General features: G+C 43.3%; 1 protein-coding gene across 1 annotated transcript in view; it reads left to right on the top strand.

The window, feature by feature from the left end:
* The first annotated feature begins 777 nt into the window (after positions 1-777).
* The window catches only part of STK24 (serine/threonine kinase 24), a 64,905-nt gene continuing 53,665 nt past the window's right edge, over positions 778-12,017 (top strand). The window contains exons 1-2 of the mRNA XM_008073445.2: positions 778-1,093; positions 3,310-3,540. Coding sequence (XP_008071636.2) covers positions 1,016-1,093; positions 3,310-3,540 — 309 coding nt within the window. The 5' untranslated portion in view covers positions 778-1,015. The remainder of the gene's footprint in view (positions 1,094-3,309; positions 3,541-12,017) is intronic.

The raw sequence follows: 12,017 nt of genomic DNA on the forward strand, positions 1-12,017 counted from the left end.
CTCCAAGGAGGATAGTCTCTGTAGTGTCTGGCCTGGATCCTGTTTGTGTCAAAGCGCGTCTGAATTTCCTCGTCTCTCAGAGGTCAGTTCCTGACCATCAAGCTTGTGCCACTCATTCTGTTGTGCCCGGGCACATGGGTGTAGAGGTGAGGGAGACACGGTCCCCAGACTCCTGGAGCAAAGGAGACGGTGTGGAGCAGAAGGAGACTACAGGAGGACAGTCCAGGTCAGCAGGGGAGGTGACAAATTCTGAGCTTGAGTTGTCCGGGCAGAAAGAGACGATACCCAGCAAGTAATTGATCCCCAGAGTTCAACTCAAAGGCAAGGCAGAGGTAGCACTTTGAAAGTTATCACACGCGTGATCGCTTAAAACAGCGTTTCCTTAGAGATGGCTCCTCATCAAAACCAAGTGGGGTGTTTTACACATGTGGATGATTCACCCTCTTCCCCCCTTGGTCCCCAGGTGTAACTGTTGCAACGTCAAGTGTCCTGGTGATTTGGGCCAGGTTTGGGAAACAAGGACCCCAGCCCTGAGACTGGCACAGTTTGAGGAGAAGGACTAGAGGAGGAAGTGGGGCACAGGATGGACCCTTGGGAGGATGCCCTGGCGTAAGGGCCGCTGGCCAAGGTGGCGTCTGCAGGAAGAGTCTTCTGGAACTGGGGGCTGGGGGGACAGAAGAAGACAGCTGAGAGCAGGGCGTAGCTGCCAAGGGACTGGAAAGTCACGAGGGAGGGGTGTGGGATGGGGCTCACGTGTGGCACTGCAGCGTCGCCGAGCAGAGCTGGTGGAGCCAGGCTGCGGTGGTAGCAGACGGGCAAGTCAGCTGACTTTCAGAGAACTTCAGGGCAGGACGGGGTGGGGGAGGAGGGCTGCCCGGGCAGGCAGGTGCTTTGTTTGTTTTAATGGGAGGAACTTGAGCATGTTGCCAAGGGCGGAGAGCCAGCAGAGGGTAAATGGTCGAGACAGAGGCGAGGAGAGCGTTGCTGGTGAAGCCGAACCCTGGAGGAGAGAAGGATGGATTCCAGAGCCCCGCTCCTGGGGCTGGCCTTGAAGGAAAGGAGGGCTGCGCTGTCTCCCCCTGGAGGGAGGGAGGTAAGGGCAGGGGCATGGGGCCGCGAAGGCTGGACTGCTGAAGATGGAGTTATGTCACTGCACGTGAAAAAGGAAAGGAGTGCTGCCCCTTTGCCTCCTGAAATCCTTCAGCCCTAGCAGCGTGGTTAGAAAGGAGGGCGATGTGTAGGCTCAAGGCGGTGTGTGGGAGGGTGGGTGGGGGCTCTCACCCAGGCTTCTCTGGCCTTCTCTGGCCATGTTCCCAAAAATGACTTTGAAGGGTGCTCAACTGGGGTACATGACAAGTTTGAAAATAAGAAAATGTTATGGGACTCCCCGCCAGCTTTAAAGACAATCCTCACTTAAGAAAATTATCCTGGGCACTGACTGCTGGTTGATGACTGTCTTGGTAGACCCAAGGGTCTTGCACTGTGATTTTTAAAGCCTGGAATACACAGCCAGGCTTCCCGAGTTTGTGAAAGACATTGGAAACACAGTCCTATCACGGAAAACAGTTTTAAAACTAAATGCATCTCTACTAATCACCCAGTTGATTTGTTTAGTGCAGTACTTCAGGTAGAGATGAAGTGAAATGCTGGCTTCGTTTTTAACACAGTGGATGCTTGTTTAGCTTGTATGAGCCAGGGGGGATCATGGCTAAAACTGTAGCCCTTGTAATCCCTGCAGCTTGTTAGACCACGGATTACACCGGCCATGACCTTCCGGTGTGGGCGGGGCTCTAGGTGACACGGTCTCAGCATCTTTTCTCTCAGTTACCCCAGGACGCGTTTCACATCATGTGTGTAATGTCCAGCACACAGACCTCACTGTGTTCATTTTTTACGAAGATGGTTGGTGAGTTTTGTGGGCTTTTACGTTTTCCGTGTGCGATCTCCAATATGGGGCAGGGGCTCTGTGTGAAGAACTCACTTGTGACTTGACTCATGCGTCATCGTGGTGCATGGTTTCCATGGTGGACGTGCTGTGGCACAGCAAGGCCTCCAGATTAGAGCTGGACTCACCTGCTTCCTGTGGCCCCTTGGAAAGCAGGTGAGTGGCTGGCGTCTGGTTAGCCCCAAAGCTCACTCAGCTCATAACACTGCCAAAGTTGGAAATGCTGTGTACGATTTACATACACTGCTGTGTGGGTACGTCATCTTCCTGGGTCTTTTATTCTTCCTTCTCCTTTTTCTCTTTCTCCACCTCCGTTTCAGTCCTCCCCCTCCTTTCCCTGCCTTGTTCCCTTTTCCTAATATTTCAGTTTCTTTGAAGGATGTGTAGACTTTCAGGACTGGCCCGGCATCCTCTTCCTCTGAGGGCTGTTTCCCAGGAAAGATGTGTCTGTAGGCTTGGCGGCTCTCAGAGTCCTTTCTTGCTCTGTGAGGTTCCAGGCTCGTGCTTGTTGCCGGGGTGCCACTGGCCTCTGGGGCTGAGTGGTTACTTGTGGTGAGATGTGCAGCATCCCTGGCTCGGCTGGCTAAATGTCAGTGTTGGCCCTCAGTTTCCTGACAAACAGGCCCTGGGGATGACAAGTTACTGCCCCTGCTGAGAACTCAGTTGTTCACACGTCTTTGTATGGCGGAGCTGTTAAGGATGAGAGCTTGGATTCTTGACAGCTGGACTTCTTGGAAGTGTATGCTGTATATGGATATGCAACTCATTGGGTGGGTGGGTAAGAGCTTTTAGAGGCTGCTTCAAGGGTATAACATTTATGTGACAAGAGAAAACAGGCGCTTATCGTTTTCTGGAATCTGGTTAAATTGTTGTGTAGGTGAAGGCAATAGCAGTGAACAAAGATGCATGGTTAGGACATGCATGTTTTACTGTTAGGTGATACAACTAGTTAACCTGTGTTTGAATAAATAACCACCTGAACTGAGGACATTTTGGGGATAGGGTGAGGAGAAAAGTGGAATTTTTGCTTAGCCAAGAGGGATTTTTCAATAAATACGTGCCTCTCATCTAACATATTCAAATACATGTTTAAATTTTTATTTCCTCTTGTTTTATATCTAGCTGGGTGGTTGTTCTTGTTGCAAATGTGGCTGCGCATAAGAGTCTAACACACACACGCAAGAGAGACCCAGGGATTCATGTCCCAAGCCTGAAGAGCTGGGTTCACAGCCAGCCTGGTCCTAGACATGGGAAATAGATCCATCCCTGAATGACTGTGGTCCGTAGTGTGACAAATAAAACTAAAAGGCAGTCATGGCGCCATGAGGTATTGAAGTTTCCCTTCTTTTTCTTCTCTCCTACAGAACCTGAAAGCAGATCCAGAAGAGCTTTTTACAAAACTAGAGAAGATTGGCAAGGGCTCTTTTGGAGAGGTGTTCAAAGGCATTGACAATCGGACTCAGAAAGTGGTTGCCATAAAAATCATTGATCTGGAAGAAGCTGAGGATGAGATAGAGGACATTCAACAAGAAATCACAGTGCTGAGTCAGTGTGACAGTCCATACGTAACCAAATATTATGGATCCTATCTGAAGGTAAGGCTTAAAATAATGCCATTTTCCATGATGCAGCACTCGGCTGAGGTGCAAGCAGCGGATGTGAAGGACTCTCATATAATACAGCACAACAGAGTCCAGAGGAAGGAGGAATGTTCTGACCTTTCAATCAAAAGAACCTGGCTCTGATAGCTTTATCATCTTAAATGTCACCTATAGAACTATATTTTTGGTAGAAGTATTTGATGTTGAAATTCTCTTTCAAACAAGAAAGTGTGGTTCTGAGTGGGACTTTATCATCAAAAACTGTTTCTTATTAAGTTATTAGAGCAACTATGAATCACCTCATTTTAAGATGATTTGATTAGTATCAAAAACTCATGCCAACCCAAGAAAGTTAATCTTTTGATGCTTTCAGTTATCAACTGTGGTTTAATTTAATGCTGTTAAAAACAGCTGCTGAGACTTGATAATATTGCTTAGTTAGTGAGTTTATCTACATTTGACTTTTAAGAATGCTAGGTAAGTAGATAATTACTTAAATAACATAGTAGTTATAATAATACAACATTACAAATTGTCTTGGACATGCACCCGGTTCTTTAAGTGATAAAGGATCGTATTAAAAATGGTTTTCTGATCCTGTATGGAACCATTTTAGATGTTGTAGGGTAATCTTATTATACCATGAGGAGAGTATAAGACTATTTTTTGTGCTTCAAGTTCCATGACATGTGCCTGTTTCAAATTACAAATGTAGTGTCTTTTAAAATGGGGCTTTGGAAATCTTGTGAATTCGTGAAAAAAACCTATGAAATAATTCTTGTGGAAATATACAACTTTGGAGGAAGAAATGATTATTTCCTGGGGGAAGCAGCGATATCCCTGGAAAATTTGTACCAGGCCTCCTCCTCTCCTGGGCTTATCCTCTAAATTCTCTAAGTTGCAACTTGTAACCTGCTCTGATATTGGAAGGGATAGTGTGGGTTTTGGCTTTGTGGAAATGGGATACTAAAGCGTAAGTTGAAGGATGGAAATGTTGCAAACCATTGGTTTATTACTAAAATGAATAATACTTAAAGGAAATAAAAACTGAGTGGCAATCCTATTTTTTCCCCTTGTGTAAAGGATGTTAATATGTCATTAGGTTAAATGAAGCATTTTGAGATGGAAAGAGTGAGTTTTAGAGCCCATTGTCACCATACTTGAATCTCGCTGTCATTTTCTTTGGTGTATGGACTTGAATGAGTTATTATTTATTTATTTCAACTAACTTGCTTTCTCATTTGTAAAATGGAAAGTTATATTATATACCGTATTGCTGCAAAGACTAAATGGAATTAAGTATGTGAAAGTACCTGGCATATAGTAGGCACTTAATGAGTGTTGATTTCCTTCCTTAATTGATAGAATTTATTCATACTTCATCTTTTAAATAACTTTGCAATGGAGGTAATTTGCAGTGAATATATCTAGTGAGGTCAAACCAAAAAAATCAGGACAAAAGAAGGAGGAGGAGGAATGCCAACATCAAGAACAAATAATGCTGTGATGGTGCAGCTGGTTTGGGTCTTGACGGGGCGGCACGGGAAGTGTCACATGTGCAACTTCCATAGGGGAATGCCAGTGTTGTCTTGGTGTTGAATTTCTATCAAGAACAACAAACAGCTAAAGAAACTCGACTTGGACTGTGTCCACTGTATTGCTTAACGTCCTCTGTGAAATGACTTCAACAGTAGTGTTGTAGTAAATCCAGAGTTGGGTTTCTTGTGGTATGCTGACGTATTTTAATATGAATTATGATACCTTTGGCAAAGAAAGTATAGAAGATCCTCACAAATATGTGGTAGTTTACACCAGTTAATATTTAACTATGGAAATGAAGGATCAGTGGCCCAAAATGTCTCTTCAATCTCAGCTCCTTAGCAAAATCTTTATCGCATGCTGGAATAGATTGCTTTATTGTGGCCAAATATGGTCTTACCTTGACTGTATCTATCAAGGGATTCCATCCCATGTGTCCTGCTCTTGCTGAGTTGCCAATTCTACCACATCAGTTCCAGATCAGCCTAACCTTGATCTGTGGTTGCCCAGCGTATTTTGTTTAGTTAATATCATGTCAGCTGCTTAAACGTATAGTGACTGAAACCTGATAGAAATTTCTCTCTCGCTCACTGGTTGCCCTGATACATGGACTGTTTTCCTCCAAACACTGATTCAGGGACCCTATTCCTTCTAGCTTACCATTCTTCCGTCTTCTACATGTGGCTGTGTTCAGCTGCCACAAGTCAGCGGGAGGGAAATGGGAGACTCGTGTGGGGAGTTCTTATGTGCCCAGGCATAGACATAGAACACATTCTTTCTGCTCATGTTCTCTGGCCAGAACTCAGTTACATGGCCACACCTTACCCAGGGGAGGCCGGGAAATGTCAGTGAATCGTGTGCTTCATGGGAAGGGGAAGCAGGCTGGGTGCACAACCTGCTGGACTTTTCCAAAGCCACTTCATCTATAAAGGAAGTGGAATAACTTAGGGAGTGGTCTTCTCTGGAGACTGGTGGCCTCTAGGTAGGGTGAAAAGTTTTTGGTAATTTTTTCCAAAGTGCTCTCTATTTCATGAGGCAGATTGTCCTTTAGGAAGTATCACTGCCACAAGAATGCCCGGAATAACATCACCATTGTGAAAAGTTGGCCTTGGCGTTTTTAAACCATGTAAGAGACAGAATTGTCTTATTTAGCTGAAAACATATTGAACTGCTCTTGTTAAACAATAATTAACTATTATAATCGGGCAGGACAAGAATCCAGATCTATAATCCTGTCTGCCCATTCTTGTGTAATGGAGTGTCATGGAATGCCTTGGCCCAGAGAGGACCCTCCGGAATGAGTCAGAGGCTGCTCTCCCATCGTCTTAGGCTTCAGAAGTTTGAATTATTATTATTATTATTATTTTTTTGAGTTGGAGTCTCACTCGGTTGCCCAGACTGGAGTGCAGGGGCCGCTCCCGGCCACCGCAGCCTTGCCTGCTGGCCTCCGGCGATCCTTCCGTCTCAGCCTTCTGAGTAGCCAGAATTACAGGCGTGCGCTACCATGCCCAGCTGGTTTTTTGATTTATTGTAGAGATGAGGTCTCGCTGCCCAGGCAGGTCTCGAACCCGCGGGCTCAGGCAATCCATTCCCCTCAGCCTCCCAAAGGCGCGGGATTACAGGCTGAGCCACCAAGCCCGGCTGGAGTTTGAATTATTATAGTCCTAATGTCAAGTAAGATTAAATTGATTTGTAAGACAAATGGGTCTTTGACACAGAGTTGGAAATAGTTGAGCTTCATGTGGTTTTTGTTGCCATTTTAAGACACTCCCCATAATGATCAAACCGAATATTGTTGGTTCTTTAAGAGGTGATTGGAGAGGGTGCTTTAGGATTTCACCTTGTGTTAAGGGACTTTTACATAGCAGGACTGCACAAAGAAGAGGTTAGCAGAAACTGGTTTCTTTGTTGCTAGGTTAGTATTCAAAGGTCTCATGATAATGTTTTGGTTGCATTCATCAGTCTAGAAAAAGATAAAAAACAATAGGTAAGTGGTCTAAACACACTGAATGTTACTGAGGATCAGGAGAGTGGTGTTAATTTTGACTGTAGCAGGGATATAAAGTCACAGAGTTCTCTGTAGCGAATTTCTCCCCCAAAGATTAAAAACAAAAACAAGGATAACAATTTAGGGAGGAGAGGGAACAATACAACAGCGAACAATTTTGTTTATACTGATGATTGTTAGGCCTGGAAGGTCTTAAAGACGATCACATACTCTTTGTTATAATCTAAGTGTTTAATTTTTGGGAAATTAAGCCAGCTAGACTATTAACCAAAACCTTCCATGTCCCAACCATTATACCACTGGGGTTTTCTCCCACAGAAATAACCATCCACAAAGTCAAATGAAACTGCCTGTGTGGGGGTGGGACAGGGTATGGGGTTGCACACAGGAGGAGAGGGAGAGAATTATACAGCTCCGCTTTTTAGTTTGCCAGTGACGACAGGGTAGAGGGTGGGGCAGTACAGGCTTCTGCCTGTTTTTTCCTTGTGCGGCATTCACACGTGTTGAGCTATCTCTTCAGCAGTATACATTTCATTTTAGTTTGCTTTGAGGAAACTAAATAGCCTATCAGAGTCTCCATATTGAGCCACCTAACATTATAGCTAGGGTTTTCGTTTTGGATTCTAGTATGTGTACTCAACTGTCTGGGTGCTCTTTGGGCCGCTGACTTCCTTGATGATAAAATGCAGATAAATATCTTACAGGATGACTTACAAGGTTGAGATCATGTATGTAAGTGCCTGGCATATAGCTGATTTTTAGCAAATGATAACTTTTTTTTTAAATAAATGAAGTGTTATCTGTGCCAAATGACTCAAAACCTATGAGTCTTAAAATATCGTTAGCATGCTAAAAATAAGGTTTGTTATTTTCCTTTATGGTAAATGATTTAGTACTCTTAAACATCAAGCCAGCTTAACAAAGCAAATCACGTACAAGGCAAGTTTTCAAATTTTTACTTGTCATAGCAGTTTTTGTCGTAGGATGATTTTGAAGGAAACATGTCCTATAAATTGTCCCATAGTGAATTCAGATCTCTGACTTACAAGTACATGTTCATCAGTTCCTAAAAATTGTCTGGGAAATTCTACCCATCAGATTCACTAGAAAACTAATAAGGGAAAGTCCCTGGATGAGTCCTAGAAAACTAAGTACTCTATGAAAGTATATACTATTATGGTAAAGCGTCGATTGTGTGAGTACATTACAGATTCATCATCTCACCTTAGAGGAATTTTTCAGAGTTATATTCTTTGGGCTTCATGTTTGTCATTTGTTTTTTTCTTCCTTCCTCAAAGAGAAAATAGTAATTCCCGATGAAATAGAAAAACCAATTATTTTACCCTTAGGAAAAGAAGTTAAAAAAAATTGATGTAAATGGCGGGCATCTTTGGGAACGAGGCTGCTGCACAGGTCATCATCTGTCTGGAGTCTTGGTTTATGCCTCTCGTCCCAGCGTCACTGTTAATAGCCGCCCCCTCACTCTCAGATGCATCCTACTCTGGACAATAGCATGTCATCAGCCTGTTATGCCATATCTCCAGGAAAACACACACACACACACACACACACACACATGATTCTCTGCCTTGCCCACGTTGTATTATAATTTCATGATCTTTTTGTATCTTAGAGAAGAAATAATGAGTAGCTAGCTACTCGATAATGAACGTATCCTGCTAGGACATGTTTCTGAATTGTATCTTTGCTCTCACGCATTTCTCCTAGTGACTTCATCGCAGATCATGCTCTTGTATTGGCCTCTGGCTTCAGACGTTCTTAGGATTGCAAATGGATGAATAGTTTCTGAGTACACTTTAGTTCAGATTTAGTTCAGATGTGTGCCTGCCATGGATGAAGCCTCCAAGGCCTCAGAAATTCTGACCAAAGCACACCGTTTCTTTCCCATTTTTGTCTTTCCTCCTTCCAAAGACAGGAGTCCTGGCAGTACTTTCATTGAAACGAGCATCCACAAACTAAACTTACAGGGCCAGAGAAGAAAGTTGAGCTGCTCCCATGTGGAGAGGTCCTTGTATAGTCTGGGGGGTTTCCTGTTTTTTTGACAGAGAGGTGGACAAGCCCACCCAAATGTAGTACCCTGAACCTCTCTGTACCCCCTATGACTGCCCTGTATGAACCTTTCCTCACTGAAGGTGCATGTGGCAATGTCTGCAGACAGTTTTGGCTGTTACAACATCCTGCAGTGCCCAGGGCAGCCCTGTGCAGTACTAGTACTGGTACTACTAGTATCAGTAGTACTGATACTACTGGTATCAGTAGTGCCACGGTTGAGAAGACGCTGAGCAGTGCTCTTGTGTTCCAGAAAATAGGCACAAGTAATGGTATTTCTAGGACTGACATTTGGAAAATGTCCCAAAGGGTATTTTGGACAGAGGATGCTCAGGGACCTTGATTTTGCCCACTGTGATTTCCGTGAGCTTTGAGAGTGTCATGAACAGGACGTGTCCCAACTCAGGCAGTGCTTTTCCACTGTTCAGGCCTGTCCAGCTTTTCTGGCTTACTTTTGTTCTGATGTAGGAGAGGGCAGAAGGCAGAACCTGATGGGCTGCAGAAGATTTGTCGCTGCAGGGACGGTTTATGTAAGTGTTGACCATGATGCTGGCTAGTCAGTGTCATCATAAACTCCAGTTTCTGCAGCTGAACGGTAGATTCCTCAGATGAGAGGGAGCTGTCCCTTCACGGAGCAGTGTCATACTGGGAAGTTTGTGATTTTCCCTTGGATACTCGTGTTCTTACTACAAAATTAAGATCCCCGAGACATTATTTAATATCTGGATTGGCACTGTGTACCTGGAGGCCCTCACCTGGCTCATGTTTTAGAACAAGCTGATGATTGCCAAGGTCAGAAATAATTATCAGATTTTAAATTTTGACCTTGGTCATTAGAGTAGTGTCAGTGAATGCGAAAACAAATGAGGGGCTGATATCTTGACCTTTTTTTTTTTTAACCTTTTTCTGGGTATGTTTGAGGCTTTTGGTTTTTTATTTGTTAAACACAATATGCTATTCTTAGTGCTAAAACAGAGATGTTCCCACTATAGCCTCTTGGAGATTTGGTTGGGTTGAGCTTTGAGCTCTGAGAATAGCCAATAAAATGACCTGTTTTATTCTGTTAAATCAATTGCTGGTAATTTTCTTGTTGTCTTTCTTCCTTTTTCACTTTTGGATCTCAGATGAGGAGAATTGAGTTTTTCCTAGTTTGCAGTTGATAAACCATCATCACTGATCTGTGTAAGATCGTTCTCTGTTTCAATATGTGTGTGTGTGTCTTCAATAGACAAAGTATGGTTTTGTGTAATGTGTATGAGTTTATTTACCCCTACAACATTATTATTATTTTTTTTAGAGACAGGATCTTGCTATGTTGCCCAAGCTAGTCTTAAACTCCTAGCCTCAAACGATTCTCCCACCTTGGTCTCCCAAAGTGCTGGGAGTACAGGTGTGAGCTGTCACACGGGCACACCTGGCCCAACATACTTATTTTTTAAAAAACTTATATATAGTTAAACTCTTTAACTTTAACTTATATATAGTTAAACTCTTTGGGGTGTATAGGCCTGTGTGTTTTAACATATGAGGGGGACCCAAAAAATGATAATTTATTTATAAAAAATTGTGTATTTATTCTTGCATGTTTAAAATTCAGTCACCTTCAAAGTATTCTCCGTTTGATGCAATCCACCTATTACAAGCTTTTTCTACTGCTCGAAATAGTTTTTGAACTTGTCCATTTGGATGCCTGTTAGTGCTTCTGCCATTTTTGTTTCACCTCTTCATAGGTGTTTTTTGGTCAAAAACTTCTGGACACTCAGCATGGTGTGGGCAGCTGTGTGGTCAATCACCCATCAAGAAATGGCCAAATCTGTTGAAAGAATCTCCCCCCAAAAAATTCACTGAACCCGAGTGTAGCCTCTTACAACAATGCTAGCCGGTACACTGATGCCACTGGGTTCCTAAAGCACTTACCTAAAGGAGAATCTTGTACTACAAGAGGCCTGCCTTCCAAAAACAATTTTTGTTTTGTTTGGTTTTTTTCCCATCCCCCTTCATATGTGTAGATTCTTATAAGCACCACCACACATATGATACAGAACAATTTCAACATTCTAAAGAATTCCGGTACCATCTGCCACTTCTGGAAACCATTGATTTATCCTTGCAGTTTTGACTTTTCTAGAGTGTTGTAAATGGAATCACATGGTACGCAGCCTTCATTAGTGGCTTTTTTCAGTTAGTGTCATGTGTGTGTATATATTTTTTTGAGTCGGAGTCTTACTCTGTTGCTCAGGCCAGTGGCACATTCATGGCCACCACAGGTGCAGTGGCACATTCATGGCCACCACAGCCTCAACCTGCTGGGCTCAGGCAATCCTTTCACCTCAGCATTCCAAGTAACTGGACCACAGGCGTGCGCCACCACTCCCAGCTAATTTTGATTTATTGTAGAAACAAGATCTTGCCAAGTTGCTCGGCCTGGTCTCAAACCCCTCTCGCCTCAGCCCCCAAAGTGCTGAGATTACAGGCGTGAACCACTGCGCCTGGCTCGTGTATGTGTTAATTGTTCCTTTTTGTTGTTGTGTGGTACACTGTTGTATGAATGTGCCATAGTGACCTTCTGAAGGCCATTTGGGTTGCTTTTAGAATTTGGTGATGTTGAACAATGTTGCTGTAAACTTTCATGTACCGTTTTTGTATGAATGTAAGTTTTTTTTCCTCTAGGATAAATACCTTTAAGTAGGATTTCTGGGTCATACAGTGTCTATTTAATTTTCCAGAGTGGCTGTATCATTGTACATTCCCATCAGCATTTGGGATATTGACAGTATTTTTTATGTTATCCATTTTAGTAGATGTGTAATGGTATTTCATTGTAGTTTTGATTTGCATTTTCCTAATGACTTAA

Source organism: Carlito syrichta, unplaced genomic scaffold (assembly GCF_000164805.1).
Source record: "Carlito syrichta isolate Samal-C Ts95f unplaced genomic scaffold, Tarsius_syrichta-2.0.1 Scaffold315847, whole genome shotgun sequence".
Lineage (NCBI taxonomy): Eukaryota > Metazoa > Chordata > Mammalia > Primates > Tarsiidae > Carlito > Carlito syrichta.